This window comes from Melanotaenia boesemani, chromosome 23 (assembly GCF_017639745.1).
Source record: "Melanotaenia boesemani isolate fMelBoe1 chromosome 23, fMelBoe1.pri, whole genome shotgun sequence".
In the NCBI taxonomy this organism is placed as follows: Eukaryota; Metazoa; Chordata; class Actinopteri; order Atheriniformes; family Melanotaeniidae; genus Melanotaenia; species Melanotaenia boesemani.
The window spans coordinates 5336107-5360065 of NC_055704.1; the positions used below are offsets into that span (position 1 = coordinate 5336107).

Sequence of the window (23959 nt, forward strand, 5' to 3'; positions counted from 1 at the left end):
AGTGGAAACCTGGATGAAAATGTGAACTATTTTCTGGAAAGCATGGACGGCGTGTCCTGCAGACTAAAGAGGAGAGGGAGCATCCAGCTTGTTATCAGTGGACAGGTGAAAAGCTGCATCTCTGATGGGATGGGGCTGCATTAGTGCCTATGGCGTGGGCAGCTTCCACAACTGTGAAGCTCCATCAATGCTGAAAAGTACATGGAGGTTTTAGAGCAACATCTGCTCCCATCCAGACAACGTCTCTTTCAGGGAAGACCTTGCAGATTTCAGCAAGACGATGCTGAACCACATCCTGCATCCATCACAACAGCATGGCTTCACAGGAGAAGAGTCCAGCTGCTGAACTGGCCTGCCTGCAGTCCAGACCTTTCACCAATACACAACATCTGGAGCATCATGGAAGCAGAAATCCAGCAACAAATCCAGGACTGTAGAGCAGCTAGAATCCTGCATCAGACCAGAATGGGACAACATTCCTCTCCTAAAACTCCAGCAACTGGTCTCCTCATTTTCCAGATGTTTCCAGACATGTTAGAAGAGGGGATGCTACACCATGCTGAACATCACCCTGGAACCTATGTGAGCAGCTCTGTGGAGTTTACCTGGACGTTGATCCACTGACATCAGCCCACAAGTGAAAGCTTCAGTCTGAGGCTGAGCACCATCTGTTCCCGTAACCAGAGAACCACATTTGCCTTCAGTCTGCTTTCTAAAACACACATGACCTGCTGGAAGACCGTCAGCTGGGAGCAGGAAGACAGTTTTCCACCATTAGGCTGAAACTCAGGAAACTTCCACCACTGTTTCCTGGTTTGGTTTGAATAAAGTTTCTCTGACAGCTTTGCATTAGCTCCTCTTTTCATTTCTGGAAGAGCTGACTGATAAGTGTTCTCTTATTCTGCCTATTCCAGTGAGCAAGGAGCAAACATCAATACTGGGGGTATTATAGCTCTGTAAGCAGGACCATCACCCTCAGACCCGCTTCATGTTTTATATTAACAGCCTGCAGCTCCAGCATGACTGATATGAAGTCCAGAGAGGAGTTGCTGGCAGGCAGCGGGATCATTGATCACTTCCTGCATTCATTCTGACTGCAGCCGCCCCCGTTTCATCAAGCTGGCGTGACCTATTCCTGCAAGAGCCGCCAGGAGCGAGCAGGTATAAATACAGGAGTGCAAGCCCCACCAGCATTTACCCCGTCCTGTCCGAGTCCAGACCAGACCCCGGAACCATGAAGGTACGTCCAACAGGGAGACTTCTGCAATTTCATCTTATTTTAGCTTTTGTTGATTTTTCTTTAGTTTTATTTGATTTTTTTTTTAATCATTTTCAGTTTTGTTTTTATTATTAGTTTTACGTTTTAATTTGATTTATTTTTATTCTCACTTTTATTTTAGTTTTTATTTCAAGTTTAATTATTTTTTGTTTTTTTTATTATTTGTTTTGCTTTAATTTTTTGTTTTATTATATCAAATCTTATTATTATTTTATCTTTATTAGTTTAGTTTTACATGTTGCTGAATATTTTATTTTATAAGATTATTCTGCAGGGGAAAAACTTTACACAAACTATTATTAATATTATGATTATTATGGAAGTGAATTAAAGCAGCAGTAAGTTATTTATGAGGTTCTTTCTGTCCTTGCCTGCAGGGTTGGAGGAGCATCACTTTGGTTCTGACTCTTTTACTGCTGACAACCTTCATCTCGCAGTCGTGGAGCGCTCCTAAGGTACCTCTCCTTCCATCTACAGATAATTTTATCCAGTGGGTGAGAGATTGCTGGTAATCTGGAGAAGCTGGATCTAAGAGGAAACTGGCCTTTTCTTGGTTTTCTCAGCAGAGCTCCTTCCAGCGGAGAAACTGGACCCCCCAGGCCATGTTGTACCTGAAGGGCACACGTATGTATTCTGTCTCCTTCTGATGACGTTTACTTTCAGACCCATTTTGGCCCAAAGCGTTCAGTATTTAATGAACAGATTAAATCAGCCAGGAGATGCAGACTGCTGTGACTAAGAAAAGAAAGATGTTTCATTGTGAAAGGAGATGAAACTGACTTGTAAAACTTTTTCTCAGAGGGTCGTAGGTTCATCTCTGAGGACCGAAAAGAAGGAGATGTCTATGACACGCTACACTTAGGTACAACCCAGTTCATTCAGCCCTAACTGAAGCCACTGTAGTTGAGTTTGAGTCCAGTCTGGTTTCCTCATCAGTCGCACTGCAGGAGTCGTTGGGGCCCCTGCAGCCGACACATGACCCGTGTGCTCTGTTTCCTGTCAGAGACCCGCAGCCAGAACACTGAGAAGCTGAGCGTGGACCAGGCCGCCACCATCCTCCTTAACTTCCTGCAGCAGGCCAGAGAAGGAGGTGAGGGACGGAGTGTAGGTCTGAGTTTACGTCCTCACGCTCAGTCTTGACTCTGTTTTCCTCCTGCAGTTGATGAAAACCCAGATGAGGTGTACCTCCAGGAGCTGCCGGTGTGGAAGAGAGAATACTTCTGAGACGTTGTCTGAGACTAACGCTGTAAATATCACTTCTCTGAACATGTTTGAAATGTGATGTTTTAATAAAAGACTTGGATTCATAGCACTTTGAGTCTGGGATTGACTGAAGTGTTGCAGCTTGTAATGAAGCACATGAACCATGAAGATGAAACACAGATCCGTTCACCACATTTACAGCATCTCTGTTTTCTGCTATACTGAAGCAGCAATGTGTTGTTCATAACCGAGAACTGATTCTTTGTCATTTACTAAGACAAGACTAAACTAAATGTTTATTCAGACTCTATCTGGTAAATCCACAATGATTCATGAGAACAGCATTATTTATCACATTGTCATCATAAAAAGATCACTATCACTACTATGTTGTTAAGAGACCTCTATGTAGACCTGGACATGAAGATGAAGCCAATTCCTGTCAGACCTTCCACCAATCAGAGAGCTTAGATTGATGGTAACGTCCAATCAGGAGCAGCCAAAGATCAACCAGTGAGCAGAAAGTTCTATGTGTGTCTAAAAAGAAGAAAAATAATGCTCCTCTATGGCTGGAATAAAGCCAAGAAGACATTTCTGAAGCACGGTGGCGCCACAAAGCAGCTGAGCCGTAGTTGGTTTAGTGAGGATAGCAGGTTAATAGTAGCAGGAATTACTGGAAATGAGGAAAAAGTGGAAATATGTCAAGCATAGCAATATGATGGAAGAAACTCAGCTAAAAGACTCTACCAAGCATCAGCATCCAAACCAAACACAGTTCAAACCCCAGCAGTTATCTGGGAATGTAGAAAACCATGACAACGGCTCTGTCCACTTCACAGCTTCTGCTAATTTCTCCACACAAACAAGAAGTCAGTAGATCAGACATTTTTCTAATTCCTAGGATTACTGTTCTCATTCCTAGGATTCCTTTTTAATAAAAACATGAAAAATAATTTGATAAAGGAAAAATTTAAATCACTTTTGCGCTGAATGAATTTACATCCTAGTTAACTCTGAAACACAGAGTATAAAGACAATGACAAAATTAAGATTCTTCTCTTTACTGCAATTAGTTTTAGATGAAAATTTGGATATGTGAAGAAAATATTCCAGTTTTATTCAAACATCTCACAATGATGAAGGTTGAAAGATGAAATCCAGTAATTACCAAAGAGTGAGGAAAAGGTGTCTGATTTTAATTTGAGTCCTTTATCTCCAATGAAAATCAGGAGAAAGCATGAGTTCATTTCATCGTTGCTGGCTGACGTTAACATCCATGAAAACCTTGTTTCGTCAGAGGAGGAGGAGGATGAAGATGTGTGATCTCCATCAGCAGCTAAAGGAGGAGATGATGATGATGAAGATGGTAAGTCTCAGTTTCCTGACTCCCCCGGCTGCTTCTTCTTCCCCTCTGGCACAGAGCCCAGAACAAAAGGAGCCTTGATATTCAGCCGGTCCCTTTCTGCCTCCTTGTCTTCATCGTATGGTTCATCATCATCCTCCACATCACTGTGGTGGGGGGTTGAGTGGATGGAGGCAGACGGGGAGGGGGGCACTGAAGAAGGCCTGGGGTAACGGAAACCCTCCGTCTGCAAAAACAAGATAGTTTGTGTTTTCACTCCTGTTCTTTACTCATTCTTTCAGTTTTTCCTTGTTATGGGTGACAGCGCTGTATTACTACTACAATGCTACACATTTCTATTCATCTGCGTATATTCTCTTTATTATTCTGTTTCCATCACCATTTTCACGGATTAACTCATTGTGCAGCTTCTACTCAATGCCCACAAAAGTTATATCAAAATGAGCAAAATTTCAGGACTATGAGCACATTTCTCTCTAGACAGAAAGAAATTTGCTTTGTCTTTTCCTGTACAGAAGTCTTAGGTTTTTACAAAAATCACTAAAAATCTGGAATTTTTGTTCCACTGAAATTAACTTTCACGTAGAAACATCATTCAAAAGTTTAAACAGGTTACAAATAATGAAAACCTTTACTGTCTGAAAAGACATCTTGACATATCTCTTTGTTCTGATGCAAATAGTTACGTTGTATGAAAAATTCAGAAATCGTCCATGGATCGTCTCCACTCTGACATGTCACATCACACACTTAATCTGGCCCTCAAAACTATTCTGAAATTCTTTGACATTTTTCATGGCTTCCATTCAAAGTAATCTTAATCGTGATACGCCTCACAGTTTTCTGTCCAATCTCCTCTGAGTGCAGACTGACCCCACTCCTGGCACAGCGTTTCTCTCAAATTCAGGAGGTGAGGGATGTTTTTAACTCTTCATAGAAACTACATAGCAGACTGCAGAATGAAAAAATTACGTCTGTGTGTTCGGCACTCCCTTCTGTTGCTCACACAGAATTCCTTTATACAACTTTTCACTTGCAAAGACCAACTGTTTGAGAGTGATGCTGAGCCATAAAACAGCTGACAGTTTTGACTTTGTATCTGTTTCTGACTCAGCAGGCAGAGAATGACTCTGTTGTCATGGCAACATTAACAGCAGGCTCTCTACTAGTCATAGCAACAGCATCAAGCAGGCTCAGTTATGTGTAACATTGGGATCAAACACACACACCTTCCAGATACAGTAATATAGAGTGATTCAGAGGAACAGGATGCATTTAATGACCCATCCACAGTTTTTATTAGATTTTAATGAGTGTCAGTGATTCAAGTTCAGATGATTCAGCATGTGAATACAGGCGTGTGTGTCAGTGCCTTCTTGTCTCATATAGAAACACATGCAGTATATCTTCACAGTCAGCAGCTGCTTTGGCATTCATTGATTTTTTCATTCTAATTTTCTTCTTTATCTCCCACATTAATCTTTCCCTTTCTTTAATTTTTCTTCCCTTTATCTTGCTTTCTTTACTAATTTGTTACCCTTTTTCTTCTATAAACCTCTGTTTTTTTCTTCCCTTTTTCCATTCCCTGCACTGAACTACAGTGAATTGGACTGAAAGTGACTTGAAATGACTTTGTCGTGAATTCGTGATTTATAAAAAAAAAAAAAATAAAAAAAAATTGATTTGAACTGAACTGTTACTTTCTGGTTGGGAGAAAATGCAAAAAGTGATCTCCATATCATTTTTTTATATGTGCTAATGAACAATAAAAATCTATTTTCCATCTTGTGTGGCTACAACTCAACAACTTGTTAACAGTGACAAAGTTAACAGTGAAGTAACATTCCAGTAAAGTCCCTGGACTCACCTTCAGAGAAGCAATGGGATCTATCTTGAACTTGTCTGGGAATGCTCTGCTGAGGGCCAGATGTCGGGCATGAATGTAAAACTGTCAATTAGAGATATACACCATCAGTATTTAACAAAGCGTTAGGTTTAAAGTGGAAAAACTGATAATGCCTTCCAGAGGGTGGAAGAGGGTGGAAGGCATTATCGGGGGGTTCATACACTAATAAAGGAAATTACTGTATTCCTCTCTCTTAGGTCCCATTCCCACCACCCTCTTTGATTCAAATCCTGGTTCGTTTTCTGGGAAAGTCGCTTTGTTTGGGGTATTGTGAATTTGCAAATGAATTCTGATTTGGATTAAAGAAGTGGACTCGGTATGCCTACAAGTGGACCAAATACAGGAAGCGTACTACAGGACAAAGTGCATTGTGGGTTCAGTCCACGGCATTGTGGGTAAACACAACCAAAACAAAAGTGTGTATGGGATGATAGGGGGCTCTGGATGGGAGAAATATCTAGTGGTCAGATATGGAAGAACTCCTTAACAGTTCTACTAGAAATCTGATCAACTGTAGACTGCTAGGATCTGATGCAGCTCAATGTTTAGCTGTTGTTCTAGTAACCAAAGGTGTTCTGCATTAACCAATAGATGAACCAGTTTTCTTCTTCGTTGGTTGTCTCGTCTTCTCCTTCAGTATTTCTTGGTGCAGCACAACCTCTGGTGGAGAGGGGAACACATTATTTAAAAGGTCCAATTCATTTGAGTTGTGCGTGAAGGCAAACTCTGTCTGGAAGAATGTTGCACCCCCCAACTGAACTGAGTCCCCAACTGGACCAAGTCTAGAAGACTATCCTGGTGTGAATGAATCCTAACACTGCTGTGATAACTGTGGTCACATCAGAGAGACATGGGAAATAAAACACCTTTGCATTAATAATCTGGATCACCAAGTGGAAAAAGGTCCATAGAAACACAAGTTGGTTGTTTTGGGTTCAGTATGTGAATCCTGGTGGGGTAGTAGGGGGATCAGTTCTGGTCTACTGTCTGGTGGTAGTAGTAGACTGGATCCTGATGTGGCCAGCTCCACGGTGGAAGTTGTGGGGCTTTACATAACAGCTTTACATAACCTTAGTAGTTGTACCTGAACAGGAACTAAATCCCTTCTAGAAATGTGCAGCCACATGTCCATAAAAGGATAAATAATTAAAAAACTACCTTAATATTTACTTCAAACTGGTATAGTGATACTGGTGATACTGGTGATCCATGTAGGTCTGGAAAGATGTTTCTATCCTCCTCCAGTGACCTGTCAATCACCTAAGGTGTCATATCAGATTGCTGATCACCTCTTTAGCCCCTCCCCTGATCCTAAGATCACTCATGTCTCTGACATCCTGAACAGAACCCCAAGTCTCCTCCTCACAACCTTGAAACACAAGACACCAATCAGACAACTCTGAGCCCACCAGTAAGCCCACATTGATGAGACGTGGATCTTACTGGTGAAATAATACATCCATGTATTCATGACAGTCCTACATAACTTTTGTAAAAATATGGTCGAAAGTAGTTTTTGAGGGACAAACTGATATCCTGGTGTTTCCTGATCTTTAGGAATCCTTTAACACCCAGCGTGTTCACACAGTGTTATAAACCAGCACCAGAAACTGACCCGTCCCAGATATCTCCAGTCCAGCAGGTCTGACAGCCTCTCTGTTCGGTTCCTCTGAATGATGCGCTGGCGCCGAGACTGCTGACAGAAACTGAACATAAACTGGGTCAGCTGATTACAGGACTCCTCAGGGGATCGGAACCGCCGGTCTACGATGTAGATACCTGATAATGAGAGAAAGAGGAGGATGGTCCCTGAGGATGAACACATATAAAGACTCAATACATGTGATATCTGTGTGTGCGCACCGTAGGCCGTGGGTTCGGACACATGCTCCTCCATGAAGCAGCCGAAACCTGACAGGTTGGTGGTAATGCTGGGGATGCCCATGACGGTACATTCACCTGGACAACACAGAGGGAACATCAGGATAGGACTCATTGGAAAATCAGCTGATCCAAAGGAAAACAACATCTAACTGCATGGATGTTATCTGAGGTTTTGGAAGCTCCTGGATTTTTTTCTGGGATGTTTTCAGTGGCAGTGTTCCTTCCACTAAATATTCCTCTCTGAGAAACAAAAATGGAGTTTTTACATGGGCAGTTTGTCCATAAGGGTGAGGTGCCACCAAAGGAGAAGAAGGAAAAAACTACCCACTGTAAGCTTTCTGATAACTTGGCCTGGCTCTATGTCACTGACCAATCAGCATAACACCGTGCCATTTTCGGGGCGATTTCAGTTGGGTTAAAAATTGCCCTAACCCCTCTCGTTATCTGTTATGTAAAAGTTTTTTTCTTCAAATAGTAGGCACTACAATGCAATGGCTATGGAGAGGCTTTGCACTTTTGTGCTTTCATCATACGCATCATCCAGCCTGGCAGAACGCACGGACGGAGCTAGCTGCATCCAAGGTCAAAGATGGCTAATTGTCAGAGCAATTCTATCGTGTCTTTGAAAGAATTAAGAAAGGTAGCCGGTGTGTTGTTCTGCTACCCGTGTATTCTGTTCCACCCTGAAGGCAGTAAGCCTCCATCTTGTGGACAACTACAAGAGAGCACCATCTGTCTGAAAAAAACAGGAGACGGACCAGTATACCAGGAGATGGGCCAGTATACCAGGAGACGGGCCAGTATACCAGGAAACAGGGAGGGGGCTATAGTAGGACAACAACTAGCATCAGGATCTCTACCTGCTCCTTAGTCCAGAAGGACCAGGAGAAGTTCTGCAGCCCTTCACTATGACCTCCAGCTGCCACTAATGTTCATGCTCAGACTGTCAGAAACATGAACACATCACACAGACTGGGATCTGATCTTTTCACTTCTATTCGGAGTCTGAATCCAGACCTCCATGGGTTCATGTTTCTCATTTTCATTAAACATTGATATATTTTGTTGTCAAAAGATTCCACTATGTAATGAATAAATATTTCATTCATCAAAATTTAAGATGTTTTGTTTAAGTCTTTAGTTTGCATCACCAGATTTACAGTTTGTTTCCAGCATGGTCATGAAGGGTGTGTGTGTATAGAACGTACCTGGGGTGTATCCCCACGGTTCATAGTAGGAAGGAAACACGCCGAGGTTACAACCTCGGACAAAGTCCTCATAGTCCATGGGCAGTAGAGGACTGGTGGAGGACAGAAACTCGGGGTGGAAGATGAGCTGAGAGGATGCAAAGACAATGAGACAGATTTTACCACCCAGAATTTATTGGTTTAAGGAGGACATCTTTTGTCAGACTTTACCCAGATGTAGTATCAGCCTGCACTCCTTTGGGTCTGACCTGACCTGAACTAGCTGTAGGTAACACCCAGCAGTTTCCTCTACCTTGACACGGTCATTCCTTGAGTTGAAGAGGCCGATGCGTCTCATGTTGGACAGGATGGGATCTGTGGAGTCATCCAGCATGTTGTGAGTGGTGACTGGAGGAAGGCTGTGTCTCTGAGCCAGGGTTGGAGAGACCAGTTAGATTAATACAGTTAACAAAGTGAACCAATTATACAGAGGCAGGAAATCATCAGGAAATTATGGATGTCAGAGTCAGTGGTCCATGAGCTGTAACTTTCTAGAGAGATTCAGACACATATTGATGGGGTTAGCACGTGGGTTAACAGCTGATTCATTTCTCACACCACAAAACCAGGAAACCACTTTCTTCTTATTTAATTGAAAAGAGGTCCACATACAGCAGAGTCTGTAGCAGCAGTTTTTACTACAAGATTAATATTAAATTTCTCTTTATTTTTTATACAGAAACAGAAGCTGTGATTGAAAAGTGGCTGCAGGAAGTCAGCGGTGCAGACGTGAGAAAGAACAGGAGAAATAATCACAGCAGCATTTCTTCCAATCCGGAGTCTGGTTTCCATCAGTCCTCACGCTAAGTCGATACAACCTGCAGCCCATCTCCAACCACTGAAATATGGATGCTGAAATACGCACATTTAATTGTGAATGACCTTTTATTGGCACTTTGCTGGTAACGCAGAGCTCTAACAGATTTCACTCTGACATGGCTGCTGCAGTCGGCATGAAGGCAGGTAATTACCCCTGAGAGAGGCCGTTCACCCAGACGGATCACAGCAGGAAAACACCACAGAAAATATCATCTTTTTTATTTACCTGCTCATGTACGTTCAGTTATTTTTCAGGTTGTTATAATAACAAGATTATTGGAGACCAGATCCAGTACCTGAGTAGCATAGATGGCTCTCTTCATCATGGTGAAGTCATCTCGGTCCAGAATGGAGTTCATGTCCGGGATCTGTCCTCTACATAACACACTCAGTGTCCATTATTCATCACAGAGGACAACAGATCATGTGACCCTGACATCACAACAGAGTCAACGTTTACTTACTTCAACAGAGCATCATAGAGCTTTTTACCAAACTTCTCCTTCACAGTGTGAGCTGTGTCCCTGCGAGACACAAGTAAAAACTTTCAGACAAGGACACAAGTCAAAAAGGCCAACGAACATGTGATGTAAATCTTCTCAGCAGAGCATCAGCTCCACCAGAGTTCTGCACTGGAATGAAAGTCCACTCCACCAGAGTCCCGCACCGGAGTCAACGTCCACTCCACCCCAGCCCTGCACTGGAGCTTAGGTTTGTGATCTGATGCTGATGTAGGTTTTTCTTGGTTTCCAGCATTTTTTTTTCTTTTTGTGTATTTTGTTTAGTTTCTAGTTATAGAAACTAGAAACTTGTTTCTTCATAAAGAGACCAACTTGGGTCCGGGAACGTTCTCTCAAACTTTAGGCCAGTTTCTAAGCTGCAGTTTCTTTCTAAGATTTTAGAGAAGGTGGTTTATCTTCAGTTACAAGATTGTGTAAAACTACATGACCTCCATGAGAAGTTTCAGTCTGGTTTTTGGATGTGTCTCAGCACTGAAATGACCTTCTCAGGGTTTGCAATGATTTGCTTTTAACTGTTGGTTCTGGAGCTTCTACTGTTTTAATTCTTTTTGATGTCACTGCTGCTTACGATACCTTGGATCATGACATTTTATTACTACATTTGAAGCAGTCTGTTGGTGTGAACAGCACAGTACTCAAATGGTTCGAGTCTTATTTACGAAGTAGGAGTTTTTCTGTACATCTTGGGCACTTCTCTTCCTGAGAGGCCCTTACTTAAAAATTGGGTACCTAAAGGCTCCATCTTAGGCCCTATTTTATTTTCACTTTATTTACTTTCTCCATTTTTAAAAAATATAACATGTCATTTCATTGTTATGCAGATGATGTGCAGATTTATTTGCCTTTAAAATCTGCTGGAGATCAACACAGAACACAGAACCTACAGAAATGCTTGTAGGAAGTTAAAACATGGAGATGAACTTCCTCTGCATAAATAAAAATAAAACAGGTCATTGCTGTTGGGAAAAGTGACCTGCTGGCAGGATGCAGCAGTGCTGTTGGGTTTCTGGACTCATTTACCCTACCCTTTTATTAAAAATCTTGGGGTTGTCTTTGATTTTAACCTCAAATGTAACAGGCAGGTCAGTGCAGTAGTCCAGTCTAGTTTTTATTGTCTCAGGCTTATTAGTACAGTCAGGCCTTATCTTCCTTGTGATGCCCTAGAAAGGCTCATTCACGTTTTATCTTTTCTAGACTGGACTACAGCAACTCCCTTTATTCTGGGATTGACCAGTCTCTCCTCCGCCGTCTACAGCTGGTCCAAAACTCAGCTGCCCACCTATTAATGAGGACCAGGCGGTGGAAGCACATTACTCCAGTATTGCTGGCTGCCTCTCTTTTAGAATTTCTTTTAAAATTTTACTTTTGACTTGTAAATGTTTAAATGGTCTGGCTCTTCCCTATCTGTCTGAGCTCCTGCACTATTATTGTCCTTGTAGAGCTCTGAGATCTGAAGAACAAAGGTGGTTAGTAGTTCCAGGACTGGACTCATAACTCTGGGAGACAGAGCTTTTAACTCAACAGCCCCAAAACTCTGGAATGGTCTCCCTCTTTCTGGTTTGCCAGAAGCCTGAAAAAATTTAAATCTCTTTTAGAAACTCATCCGGCCAGGCTTTGCATCTTTTCTCTTTTGCCTTTTATTGCTTATTTTATTGTTGTTTGATTTATTTTGTATTATTTTACCTGAGCAGCACTTTAGGTATGTCTCGATCTGTGAAAGCGCTGTATAAATAGAGTTTGATTTGATTTGTATTTTAGTTGTTTTCTTTGCTCTCTGTCTCTATCGCCATCCGATCATCTCTTAATCATAATGTCTCACTATGACTTTAGTTTTTTGGATTTCCTGTTTGAAGCCACCTTTTTGGAAAATTATTCTTGTTTCTCATCTGGCTTTCTGCCCTTGAGGCTATGTTTGGACAGTTTCATGGACATCCACCCTCCACCACTTCGTGACATGGATGTTAACACAGTCCTCTAACTCTGTGGGGCCCTCAACTGTCTACAACCGGTACAAAGGGGTCCTCCTCTAGTTTCTTTAACAGTTTTGGCTCGCTGTACATGAGCGATGGAGGACGTGCGCTTCATTACTGTAAGATAATCTGTGTTATTTTGTTGGTCTGCATGAATTGTAAGAAGAAAGCAGGCCGTACCACAACTGTTTGCGTATCGCCTGCCCCTTCAGAGACTCCACGTTAAAGTTGTTGGTTTTTGCTGGCATGATGAAGAAAACCACCACTGTCATATCGTTTCTGTGCACCTGTGTGGAAAGTGAGACAGATTCAGGCTGGTAACTGACTTTTTCATATATAATGCACTGAAGGTCCTCACCCGTAGTAAGTAGTTGAGTCTGGACAAGGCCTCAAGGAAAATATCAGCTCCCTTATTGGAGAACTCATATCGTCCAGCTATGAAGAAGAAAAGTGTTTTCTCCAAGTTGAAGTCAAGATGGCTGCCGGGATACAACAGGTTGATAAATGTATTAGAATCAGACAATGTTCATGTAAAAAATTAGAGGTAAAATTTCCGGCTACAGGTGATGGATCAGGACTCTCTTTAAAGCCCACCCATAGAAGTGCCCTCTGACAAACTCCTGGATGCGGGTCTTGTTGATGGAGTGCAGGTTCTGAAACTCGTGCATGGCTGAGAACTTCTTCACATTCAGCCCGTTCGGGGTCACCACATCTGTAGCAACACAACGACAGTGGGGTTTTACACTGACAACCGTGTGAGGTTTGTCCTGGAAGTGCTGACAGAAGAGGCATCAGAATGCGGACCAAACCAGACCCTGACCCACATGTAAGGCAAAGGGTCGCACCAACTAACCAGTAAGACATGTCAAACGTCTCTGTGGACGCGGTCCAGCAGAGAAAACCGTGAGCACCTGGCTTCCTGTGGAGCATGTGGTTGGCCTCCACCGCTGTGATCTGGGACACGGTGGTAAAGACGTGAGCGCAGTGGACCGCCGCTCGCTCCAGGCAGTACCGATGGTAGATCTGCCTCTCACCTGCCTCCTTGTCAATGTCAAACTGCAACACACATCACATCGATAAATTTAGAAATTTACTTCTATAAATGTAGAAAAGATTCACAGCAGACGAGTTATAGCTGTGTTCTCTTCAGATCTGTCTCTGCACATTCTTTGGTCTCAGTGTGATTGGATCTTGTGTGTTTTATTTTCTTATAATTGAACCTTTTTATCAGTTTACATAAAAAACATATTAGTTTTGTTAATCACCTTCTTGACTGATAATGGTGTGCCACAGGGTTCCAGTGTGGGACCCACTCTTTTCACCATTTATGTCGACCACCATGTCTCTAGTAGATCAGTAGTTCCCAAAGTTTTTCAGCGACAGCCTTTAAGATAACACATTGGTGTTCACGCAGATTCAGTTCGCTGCTGCTGCAAAGCTCCTACATGTCTCAAATCAGCTTCTCCCGCCGAGAAATGTCAAAATCGGATTTTTAATATGACATGAGTAATAACTTTGGTGTTTATGTATTAACGCGTTAAAAAAATTAAGTTGTTAATTAATTAGCTTAATCTCTTGGCATTAATGCATTAATTTTCAAGGCCCTAAGAAATTAAGTTTTTTTTGTTTGTTTGTTTGTTTTTTTTTACATGATCTGGCAACCCTCTAAAATGATCTTGGGGCCACCGTGGGGGGTCGGGACCCACAGTTTGGGAAAGACTCATCTAAATGAACTATTCTATTTTTCTCAAGAAACTATTTGTTGGGTGGGATTATTTATTTATAAGTTGTTGTAGATGTTTTCTGACCTGAGATTGTTCAGTTCAGGCATTTCGAATAAAAGTGGTGTGTGAGTGGGCGTGGTCTACACGACACCTGCAGACCTTTAGAGGTGTCGTATTTATTCTGTGGTTGACTTCGTGCCGAAACACATCAGCAAACGTTTATCTGTGATGTGGGTAAATTAAATGACTGGATGTGAGTATTTTATTCTCCATGTGCACCTTTTTTTCATTTTTGCAATTGTTGGATTTTATGTTTAGAACTTCACCAAAGATTTACAAGAGAAGCACAACTTCTTCCCCCTTTTTGTCCTTTAACTGTTTATCTTTTGCCTCTTTTGTGTTATATAATATATTTTCCCTTTAAGTTTAGTTTATTTATAAGGTTTATTTTTCAAACACAAGAAGAGAAAACAAAGCAAATAATAAAAACGAAAACAAAAAAAAGAAGTTCATACGCAATAAAAAAAATATAAACAAAACTCGTATTCAAAATTTCTAACAGACATTTATGGTCTGATAAGAAGTTAAGTGGTTGCCATGTTTCATTTGTAAGTTTAATTTTGTAAATAGCTGTGAAAATAAAATGTAGTATAAACACTTTGTGGTTAAGCTGAGTTATTTGTGGAACAGCTCCTGCTTCGTGCTGTTTACATGGGCTCACTTATCAAATTTCAAAATGCATATTGATACAAATCCATTGATCGGAGCAGTGAGGCTGAGGGTCATCTGTCAGTCATGTGTGCAGCCAGTGAGCAACCTTTATCTGCACAATGACCTTTAGGAAGTGATCACAGCAGGAGCAATAATGAGCATCTCTGAGCGTCCACACAGCTTAACATCACTAATCACTGATAAAAAAGGCTGAACCTTCGACTGGGAGAGAAAATCTGGCGTGTGAGTTCGTAGCAAAAAAAACCCATAAGTTGGTGCCAACTTCTGGCCTTTTTATTACGTTTTATTTTCATGTTATTTTATAGATGTGTTTTTTTTATTTTTATTATGATTTTTTTTGCTCATTTTCTTCTCTCTCTTTTGTCTTTTTTTTTTGTTTGTTTGTTTGTTTGTTTGTTTTTTACAGTTCATATAACTGTAAATAAATACAGGCATTAAGGGGTTAAAGATAACTCAAAGAATTCCAGTTAAATATTCTGCAGAATTTCATGTGTTTTAGACAAATGTGCATCGAGCGTTATAAGCTAACATGATCCACTCTCAGGTGTATTACAGGTGTGCTGCAGGCCTCTCACCTTGTCCAGGTTGTTGTAAAAGTCCACATTCCCAGCACAAAGGTATCTTCCCAGCAGGGTGGCGTGTGTTGTGAAGACTGTTGCCATGGGAATCTTGCGGGAGCGAGCGAGGATAAGCCCGGGGCCTGCCTGCCACTCATGGAAGTGACCAATGACATTAGGTTTGTCTCCCAGGTGGTCAGTTAACTGAAAAGATGAAGTCAGGAATGGCAGTGTTCACTCTGAGACCGTGAAAGTTCCTCTCTGAATCCAGGATTTCCAGGGACATGACAGGAAACAAGAGGCTGAACTTTGGGAATGTCTGACCTCTTTGAAGAACCAAGCGATCAGGGAACCCAGGATCAGTGCGTCGTTGGCCTCACGGTCATGATACGGCAGGCCGATGCTGCAGGTGTCCCACAGGTCCCCCTTCCAGCGGTCCAGGTTCCACGCCGCTGAGCCGATGTCAAACAGGATCACGTAGGGATTGCCCTCGATCAGCCAGCGGCCGAAGTGAACCTGCAGCAGCATGGAGAGCAGACAGAAGGCAGACATGTTGCACGCCCCGCCACCTGCAGATGTACTTCAACTATAAATGATTTAGAACGAATATGAAGCAAAGAAAAGACTAAAAATGTCAAATATAACACACGAACACAGATTTTCCTGAGGTAACACTGGATGTGAGACTCCCCCTGCCATCACCAGTATGTGGGCGCCATCTAGTGGCCACACTGGCAACTCCACGCCTCCGCCTCACCTCCAAACACCATCAATAAAGCTGCGATTTGCCATTAACCCATATCTCCTGTTCAGGAGGATGGTGTCCATCTCAACATGAGCTCAGCAGCTGTAACAGCTCAGCTAAATGCAGAATATTAAATTACTTCTCCAATTTGTTGTGTGAGAGGACACGAGTGTTCAAAGATGCTTTTTTACAGACCTGCAAACAAAGATCCAGCCAGGAATGTCCGGAGAGAACAAGCAAAGACAAAACATGTGATCCACATGTAGAATACATGTGCTTCATGTGTGGATCACCTCTGCAGGTTGCTCTACAGGTTGTATACATGTGATCCACAGGTACCACACCATTTTGTTTCTAAAGCACTTTAAAAACAGCCTAACAGCTGATCAAAGTGCTGTACAATAAATTAAAAGGAGAAAAAAAATCACAAAAACACACAAATAAAGAAGAAGGATGAAAATGCAAATAAGACTATAAATGAGCACAGAGGAACTATAAGTCATGTAAAATAACACAAAGGGTGAAACACACAGATGACAAGTCACACCTGCTTTAAAGCCAGAGTAAAAGTGTTTTTAAACAAGACTTAAAGGAGTAAATGAATGAACTTACAACAAGCGCAACGAAATTATTTCAAGTACAACCCGTCAAAGAGGAGACAACAACAACATATAAACATAAACAGGATCAGGATCAAAGCAGCAGCTGCAGGGCAGCGCTCCATGTTCACAGATGGAAAATATAACATGAGGGAGAGACGGGATGATAGGGGAAAAAAAAGAGGTATCTCTACACTGCAGCTAAAGGCCCAGTGTTGAGATACAAATTAAACACCCCTCAGTACAAAAAAAGCACATATTCAGACAATCACAACATAAGAAACACATGGTGGGGGGGGATTGGGGTCTCCCATCACAGCCTAGTGTAGACGAAGCTGAGTAGCGCATCCAATCCAACCAGCCACCTGGGAGTGGAAGGAGGGGGGAAGGGTCCAACGAAGATGGTGAATCATGGGGGAGGGTGTGTCTGTGATTGTGTGCGCGAGTGTACGTGTAAGTAAGCGTAAGTAGGTGAGCCTGTGAACTCTCTCCCAGTTCATTTCTCCAGTCTCTGCCACCAGAAAAGAAAAGGAGCTTGTCTGACCTGCAGGGGGAGTTATTCCAGGTTTTAGGAGCTAAAACTGAAACAGCTCTGTCTCCCCTGGATTTATTAAATGTTTTGGGGACAGTTAGAAGCATCTGGTCAGCTGATCTAGTAGCATGTGATGATGGCATATATGGGTGAATATGTTTGTGAAATCTGCCATGTTGACAGAAGAGGTGCTAGATGATGTGAAACCTAGAATCTGTTGGCCCCGAAACGGCCCATATTGTTGTTTGTAGACAAGTCTGCATTGGTTGGTTCGGTCTGGATGAACACAGGTCATGTGACTACACCACAGTCACACCAAGCATCACTTGATGCAACGTCTCATGCTGATCTGAGAACAGGGTCAGAAAACACTCCCCACCATCTGGGTTCTGTCACGCCTGGCTGCTCCCTGTTGGATCTCAGCGCTGCGTTTGATAGAACTTTAGCATTAATTATCAAAGTTATGCAGATGATACACGACTTTATATGTCTCCTTCATGCAGCCCAGCAGAATTACTGTGTCAGTCTGGAGCAAATAAACACCTGGATCAGGGAGAATTTTCTACAATTAAATAAAGACAAATCTGGGATGTTTATGTTTGGTAGCAAAGACAAGAGGGTCAGCATTGGTAAACACCTGGAGACTCGGCTCTTAAAACCACCAACCAAGTTGGTAACCTTGGAGTGTTGATATACTCAAACCTGACTTTCAGCAGCCACATCAAAGCTGTCACTAAGAAGCTTTTTACCAGCTCAGAAACATCAACAGAATTAAGTTTAGTCTCCCAGAAAGACCAAGAGAAACTCATCCATGCATTCATCTCCAGTAGGCTGGATTACTGTAATGGTCTTTTAACGGGACTTCCTAAAAAGAACATTAAACATCTGCAGCTCATCCAGATGCTGCTAGAGTCCACACCAGAATCTAGAATCAGAATGTAGAAACAGAGGCGGTCCTGACTAGTTTTGTGCCCCGGGGCGAACCACCCATCAGCACCCCCCCACACCCAACCAACCACAACTAACCAACCCCATCAACACCCCCCATTCCCCCCCTTTATAGTCAAGCATTTTTTTGAAGAAGAAGCTCAACTTCTTTATTAGTCAAAAGAAATGTTTCTCCTTTGCTTCGCAGTGAATCCTCAGCCATATTGTATTCTCTGCTTCCGATGTGAACTTCCTGCAACACGCAGTGAGCCTTTATCTGCGCATGCGCTATTTCGCTCTAGCTTTGGAGTGTTACTCTTTAGCACCCCCCACAGCCTGTAGTATGTACTACAGCGGTGTCGTGGGGATGTTGAAGCCTTTCTGCTAGTTTTTGCCACGGTTTTCACACCGTTTTCACACCTGAGCCGGCTTTGATACCGTGTGGACATAGCCTCAACCTCCTCACAACCTCTGCAGTTGCGAGTTGATCCCTGCCTTCTCCCTCCTGGCTTTTCTTCTGACACACACACAACCTGTATACATGACTCTCAGCAGCAAGTTGACAGCGCCCATTAACTAGTTGTGGAAATGAGCGGTATTAGTCTAGAAAACTGGCGATTTTCTTTTTTTTTTTTTTTTTTTGAGGGCACTTGTGCGCCCCCAAATAGATTGCGCCCTGGGCGGTCGCCCACATTGCCCATAGCAAAAACCATCCCTGTGTTGAAACTTTTAAATTCAGGTTAAAAACATTTCTTTTCTCTGTGCAGAAACCTGCATCATATCTGCTACCTGATCTAGTCTGTTGCTGCTTTTAACTTATTTTATGTGATTTTATATATTTAATCATGACTTTTGCACTCTCATACTTATGTCTTAATATGATTTTCATTGTTTGTGCATTGTTTTATTTCTCCTCATATCTTCTTTTTATATATTTTTTAAATGAGCTGTATAAATGAACATGTCTTGCCTCCCTGGACACACCTCACACAGACCCATGATGGAAGACAGCAGGTTAATTTCATCCAGATGTTTCAAATCTATATCAAACATCTCATCTGGACTCTTGCCCATATGTCCAGAATGTGACACTGTCATGATAAAAAGGCCCAAAAATGGTAGATTGAACTCTTTAAGGGATTAAGTTTTCCCATTACTTACACTAACAGATCATCTATCCAGTGATGCTGGACTGAGGGGTAAACAGTACTATTTACCCAGGTTAGGAGAGGGAGGAAGAGGAACAGGAAGTTAGTGAGAGGCTGAGTAATGTAAAGGATTTTCTGCCAAATAAACTAGGAAAATGGCCAGAGAAGCCATTTAGCCATTTAGAGGTAAACTAAGATCATATTTATTACCTCAGTCTTACACCACAAGAAAAGAATGCATGAGAACTATCACTTAAGTCCACATAGAGGCCCACCATGATGGTTGGTCCATAGGGTCCAGAGTTTTGTGCTACACCCCTGCATCTATCCATGCAAGTTTCTCTCAGTGTGGTCATGATGGGATTTTAGAGGCAGATGGAGTTGGATCTGGGCAGCATTTTTCTCATAGTGTGCTGCAGCTCATGTTGAAACTGCTGTTAGAAATGAAGCTGTTGGACCTGCTCCCACCTCCAGCTTTGTGCTGCTCCTCCTCATCACTTCTGATAAACTCACTCATTCTTATTTATAACAACACAAGTTATCCACCTCCAGAGTCCTGCTCCGTCCTCTGTCCTCATTCATGTCAACGCTCCATCACAGCATCACCAAAATGTACAAATATTTCAAATTCCTCCTTTCTACATCACTGCATTTGGCTCCATGTTTCCAACTGATTTCTTGTTATTAAGCTGCAACTTCAATAATAATATAAAAGTGATAAATTGAAGCTCTATGAAACGGAGAGTGGTAGCAGCTGTGGCAGCTTGAACTGAAGGGTTTAAGCTGAAGACATTTTAATTATAACTTCAACATTATGAAGCAGATGTAAATCAGCATTCAGGTTTTACTTTTTATCTCCATGAGCCAGCACCCTGCTCAGAGTCGACATGGTCATGTGAGGATCAGCTGATCACATCTGGAGAGAAAAGTTTATTGATCTAAATAAAATCCAATCTTCTTCTCTAAAGTTAAAACATAGACACACACCTGGCAGCCGTTGTGGATCAAAGCGTCCATGGCCTTCCGGATGGCCTCCTCAGGCGGCTCGCAGCCCTCCACCTGAGTCTTAAAGTTGTGTTCAAAGTACGGCCCCATCATGAAGTAGTTCTCCCCCCACTCATCTACGGTGATCTTGGCCTTGGACTGGATGACCGTGTAGATCCCCCCAACTGCAGGTTGACACAGATCACAAAAACCTGTCACTGAAATGTTTTCACCTTCATCAAAGATTTAACAGATGATACTTGTTATCATACAGTTACATGGAGGTTCATATATCATAGTTTGTTCATGTAAATGATGAGTCTTCCTCACATACCAGAGTAAGTCATGGAGTTCCTCAGGGTTCTGTACTTGGACCAAAACTTTTCATGTTATACATGCTTCCCCGAGGTACTATCATTAGACAGCATGGCAATAACTTTCATGCACTATGCAGATGATACTCAGATTTACTTCTCCATTAAGACTGATGAAACCAATCAGTTTGTTAGATTACAAAGATGTCTTAAAGACACACACACACACACACACACACACGTATATATATATATATATATATTCTGTAGGCTGAGTTTTAGTAGCCTAAATATTGATTTAACATAAATACCTTGTACACCTATCTATTTCCATATGAAAGTCCATGGTTAAAGCTCTGCTCTAGAATCTTTGGCTATGTGATGGCCGCCTAGGCAGCCACACACTGAGCCCGGTCTGGTAACCTTTTCCTTCATTTCAGTTAAATCATTTTATTTGTAATATTTACCATTTCTTTTATATTTCACATTTTTCTTAGCAAGTTTGGCAGGGGGGTTAACTGATTGGGTGCACACTTTTAGTTGACTCATTCTTGTCACCTTGTTAGTTTGGTTTATTTTCAGTTAATATGCATTTTCTTTGAGTTACTAGTTCCTGGGGAAGTTGCTGTGTGGGAGGCCCAAGCCTGCTAAGAGTCCCAGCTGAGGTGGATCTCCTTTGACGAGGCTACAGCCTAATTGGACTCATCCATCTTGCAAAAAGATGGATGAGTGGGAGAGGGGTTTAGATTTTCTATTGTTTTGTATTACTTTATTTGTTCTTTATGTAGAAGTATGATTATTTAGATTTCTGTTTCCCTAATGGGTTATGAATCTAAATTGTTTAAGTTCTGTTGTGAATTAGTTAAGTTTATTAAGTTAGCCGAAGATGGTTATGTTATGTTTTTCCCTCTTGTGTCAAAATGGTCTGATCAGCCAGTGTATATAGTTTCCCTTGTGTGTCAGTTTGTTAGGTCAGTTAGTTTTCAGTTCCTTATGTTGATGTTCTGTTTGTTTGACTTTGTTTATGGGCCCAGAACTTTTGTTTAGGAATATGTATTTTTGTTGTTTTTTTTGTAAAATGAAATGTCAAAAGACTTTTTCTTTAAAAAAACCTCCTGTGCTCTCTTCATCCTTGGCCTCGGTCCCTCACAGGCTATAATTATTCATTATCATTATTCATAAGTATTATTCATAAGTATGCATTGTCATAGCTACACCTCTGGCATTTATAACAAACCAAACCCAAAAACATTGCTTTTAAATTGAGTTATGGTTATTTATAGTCATGCATCATTAAAACAATGTTATGAGTGACTGTGGCAAGATGGCCGCCAGTGCATACATTTGATTCCATTGGCCAGCAGCGCGGGGAGACATCTAGCCTTTATTATCTATGAGCAGTACGCCTGCTTTGTTTATCTTTTTGCCACCCACAAACATCGCCAACATGAAAGTCCCGTGATCAGTGAGGAAAGCTGGCAATGGTCCACAGGCCGAGGCTGCTGGGGGACGTTCCATGATGCACCGGGCTCCTCTCTGCTGGGGGATGTCCCATGATGCAATGTCTCTTTCCTGTCCTCTCCACCCCCATCACCCAGAAAGATGGCTGTCCTTCCTGGCCCTGGTACTGATGGAGGTTTGTCTTCCTGGCCCTGGTACTGATGGAGGTTTGTCTTCCTGGCCCTGGTACTGATGGAGATTTTCCTTCCTGGTCCTGGTATTGATGGAGATTTTCCTTCCTGGCCCTGGTACTGATGGAGATTTTCCTTCCTGGTCCTGGTACTGATGGAGGTTTTCCTTTCTGGCCCTGGAACTGATGGAGGTTTGTCTTCCTGGCCCTGGTACTGATGGAGATTTTCCTTCCTGGTCCTGGTACTGATGGAGGTTTTCCTTTCTGGCCCTGGTACTGATGGAGGTTTGTCTTCCTGGCCCTGGTAGTGATGGAGATTTTCCTTCCTGGTCCTGGTACTGATGGAGGTTTTCCTTTCTGGCCCTGGTACTGATGGAGGTTTGTCTTCCTGGCCCTGGTACTGATGGAGATTTTCCTTCCTGGTCCTGGTACTGATGGAGATTTTCCTTCCTGGTCCTGGTACTGATGGAAATTTTCCTTCCTGGTCCTGGTACTGATGGAGGTTTTCCTTTCTGGTCCTGGTACTGATGGAGTTACCAGGTTATTATTTCTATGGCTTATATGGACAGTGTTAAGATCTTGTTCTGCTTGGTGAGAGTGGAGATTGAGTGGGAATGTTTTTCACCATCTCGCTTCGAAACAAATAGACAAATATTGATGTGAGGAATGAGGAGAAAAGAGCAAGTCTTGACGTAGCAGCTGCATCAGAGCAATTTAAACTCTGAACATCAGAATCTGTGTGGATGGCAGCTTTGGCTTCTTATCTGCAGCTTAATGTTTAACTGCAGAGGGAGCTGACTTCACGCTCACTGCACTTCAATATTTACTCTTTGAGGAGCAAAGAGGCAGTTTTACACAAAATACTACAGAAGCAGAAGCTAACGAGTAGAACCAGGATCTGCTCTACGCCTGTCAGAAGGATTTCTCTCCAGAATTCAGCTCTTCTCTCTCCACATTTCAGATGTTTAAATGAAACATTGTTCATGCTGCACATTTAATGTTGACCCTTCAGATTCCTGCAAGCATTATCTCACACATGAATCTCTCGTCAGCTGATTTCTGATCTGTCCCACCTTTGTTAGTGACCTCCCAGGCCACCTCGAAGAGCAGCAGGTTCTCCACGGGCAGCTCGTCCTCCTCCCAGGCTGGCAGCACCCCGCTCAGAGACGACATGGACAGCGAACGAGTCAGCGGCATCTTCCCAATCCTTAAAGTTCACCAGACAACAGGAGAAAAAAGCAACTCCTCTGTAGTCTTCAAACCAGTCTGCAGGAGGTCCTGAGCACAGTGAGGACACAAGAGACAGGAGGACAAGATAACAGGGATTCATGAGGGACTCCGCCTACTAAGGCTGACCTGCAGCCAGCAGGATGGATGTTTACCTCAAACACACAGAGGTCAGGGGGAAAGGTTGAAGATCAGCTGAACATGGTTGTGAAATGTAGGAGGAGGAGGCTGAATCAGCCGGCTGTCACCCAGAGCCAGAATGTTCTCCAGAGGCTGACGGCTTCACCTGTCAGATAACAAATACATTCATACAGAAATGCCATAAATATAAATCTTATCAGGGAGGACATCCTTCAGGCTGGATAATGTGAGGAAAGATGATCATAACAGAAGGAAGCAGAGCAGATGTCTATGACAGCTTCAAAAACTTTAGATATCACAGGCTGAAGACCACCATGATGAGGCTGCAAAGCAGTCAGCCCCAACCCAGAACCTACGGAGATTAAAACAAGTCCTAAAGAGTCTGGTCCATCCACATGTATGACCTGCCAGTCATCAGATACCAGCTGGTATGATAAACTGGCCAGATGAGGACATGGAAGCCACTGATATCAAGAGCAGGAAGCTCCTCATGATGCATGGAGGGTT

General features: G+C 42.4%; 2 protein-coding genes across 4 annotated transcripts; one reads left to right on the forward strand and one right to left on the reverse strand.

The window, feature by feature from the left end:
* Positions 1-556: 556 nt before the first annotated feature.
* spx (spexin hormone) lies at positions 557-2947 on the forward strand. Of its 2 annotated transcripts, none has more exons than XM_041977990.1 (6): positions 557-1240; positions 1657-1734; positions 1843-1903; positions 2079-2141; positions 2283-2369; positions 2439-2947. In XM_041977990.1, exons 1-6 carry the CDS (start codon positions 1235-1237, stop codon positions 2501-2503), a joined length of 360 nt encoding a protein of 119 aa, XP_041833924.1. In that variant the 5' UTR covers positions 557-1234; the 3' UTR covers positions 2504-2947. The 2 variants fall into 2 exon arrangements, with proteins under 2 accessions (XP_041833924.1, XP_041833925.1); XM_041977991.1 differs by having other exon boundaries at positions 1846-1903.
* Positions 2363-23409, reverse strand: gys2 (glycogen synthase 2). Of its 2 annotated transcripts, none has more exons than XM_041977987.1 (16): positions 23158-23409; positions 20144-20325; positions 15530-15721; positions 15224-15409; positions 13104-13248; positions 12787-12904; positions 12551-12671; positions 12373-12479; positions 10166-10225; positions 9998-10076; positions 9136-9249; positions 8844-8970; positions 7615-7710; positions 7367-7530; positions 5713-5793; positions 2363-2473 (listed from the first exon to the last, which is right to left on the reverse strand). In XM_041977987.1, exons 1-16 carry the CDS (start codon positions 23279-23281, stop codon positions 2396-2398), a joined length of 1974 nt encoding a protein of 657 aa, XP_041833921.1. In that variant the 5' UTR covers positions 23282-23409; the 3' UTR covers positions 2363-2395. The 2 variants fall into 2 exon arrangements, with proteins under 2 accessions (XP_041833921.1, XP_041833920.1); XM_041977986.1 differs by lacking the exon at positions 2363-2473 and adding an exon at positions 3528-4071 and having other exon boundaries at positions 23158-23406.
* Between the last annotated feature and the right edge of the window lie 550 nt (positions 23410-23959).

Excerpts from the sequence above, each read along its gene's own strand:
- spx (XM_041977990.1), top strand. Across the intron at positions 1,735-1,842 it reads AGTCGTGGAGCGCTCCTAAG|CAGAGCTCCTTCCAGCGGAG; the intron begins GTACCTCTCCTT and ends TGGTTTTCTCAG. Across the intron at positions 1,904-2,078 it reads GTTGTACCTGAAGGGCACAC|AGGGTCGTAGGTTCATCTCT; the intron begins GTATGTATTCTG and ends ACTTTTTCTCAG.
- gys2 (XM_041977986.1), bottom strand. The coding sequence starts at position 23,281 with ATGCCGCTGACTCGTTCGCTGTCCATGTCGTCTCTGAGCGGGGTGCTG. Across the intron at positions 12,905-13,103 it reads CATGCTCCACAGGAAGCCAG|ATGTGGTGACCCCGAACGGG; the intron begins GTGCTCACGGTT and ends GTGTTGCTACAG. Across the intron at positions 4,072-5,712 it reads ATCCCATTGCTTCTCTGAAG|ACGGAGGGTTTCCGTTACCC; the intron begins GTGAGTCCAGGG and ends TTGTTTTTGCAG.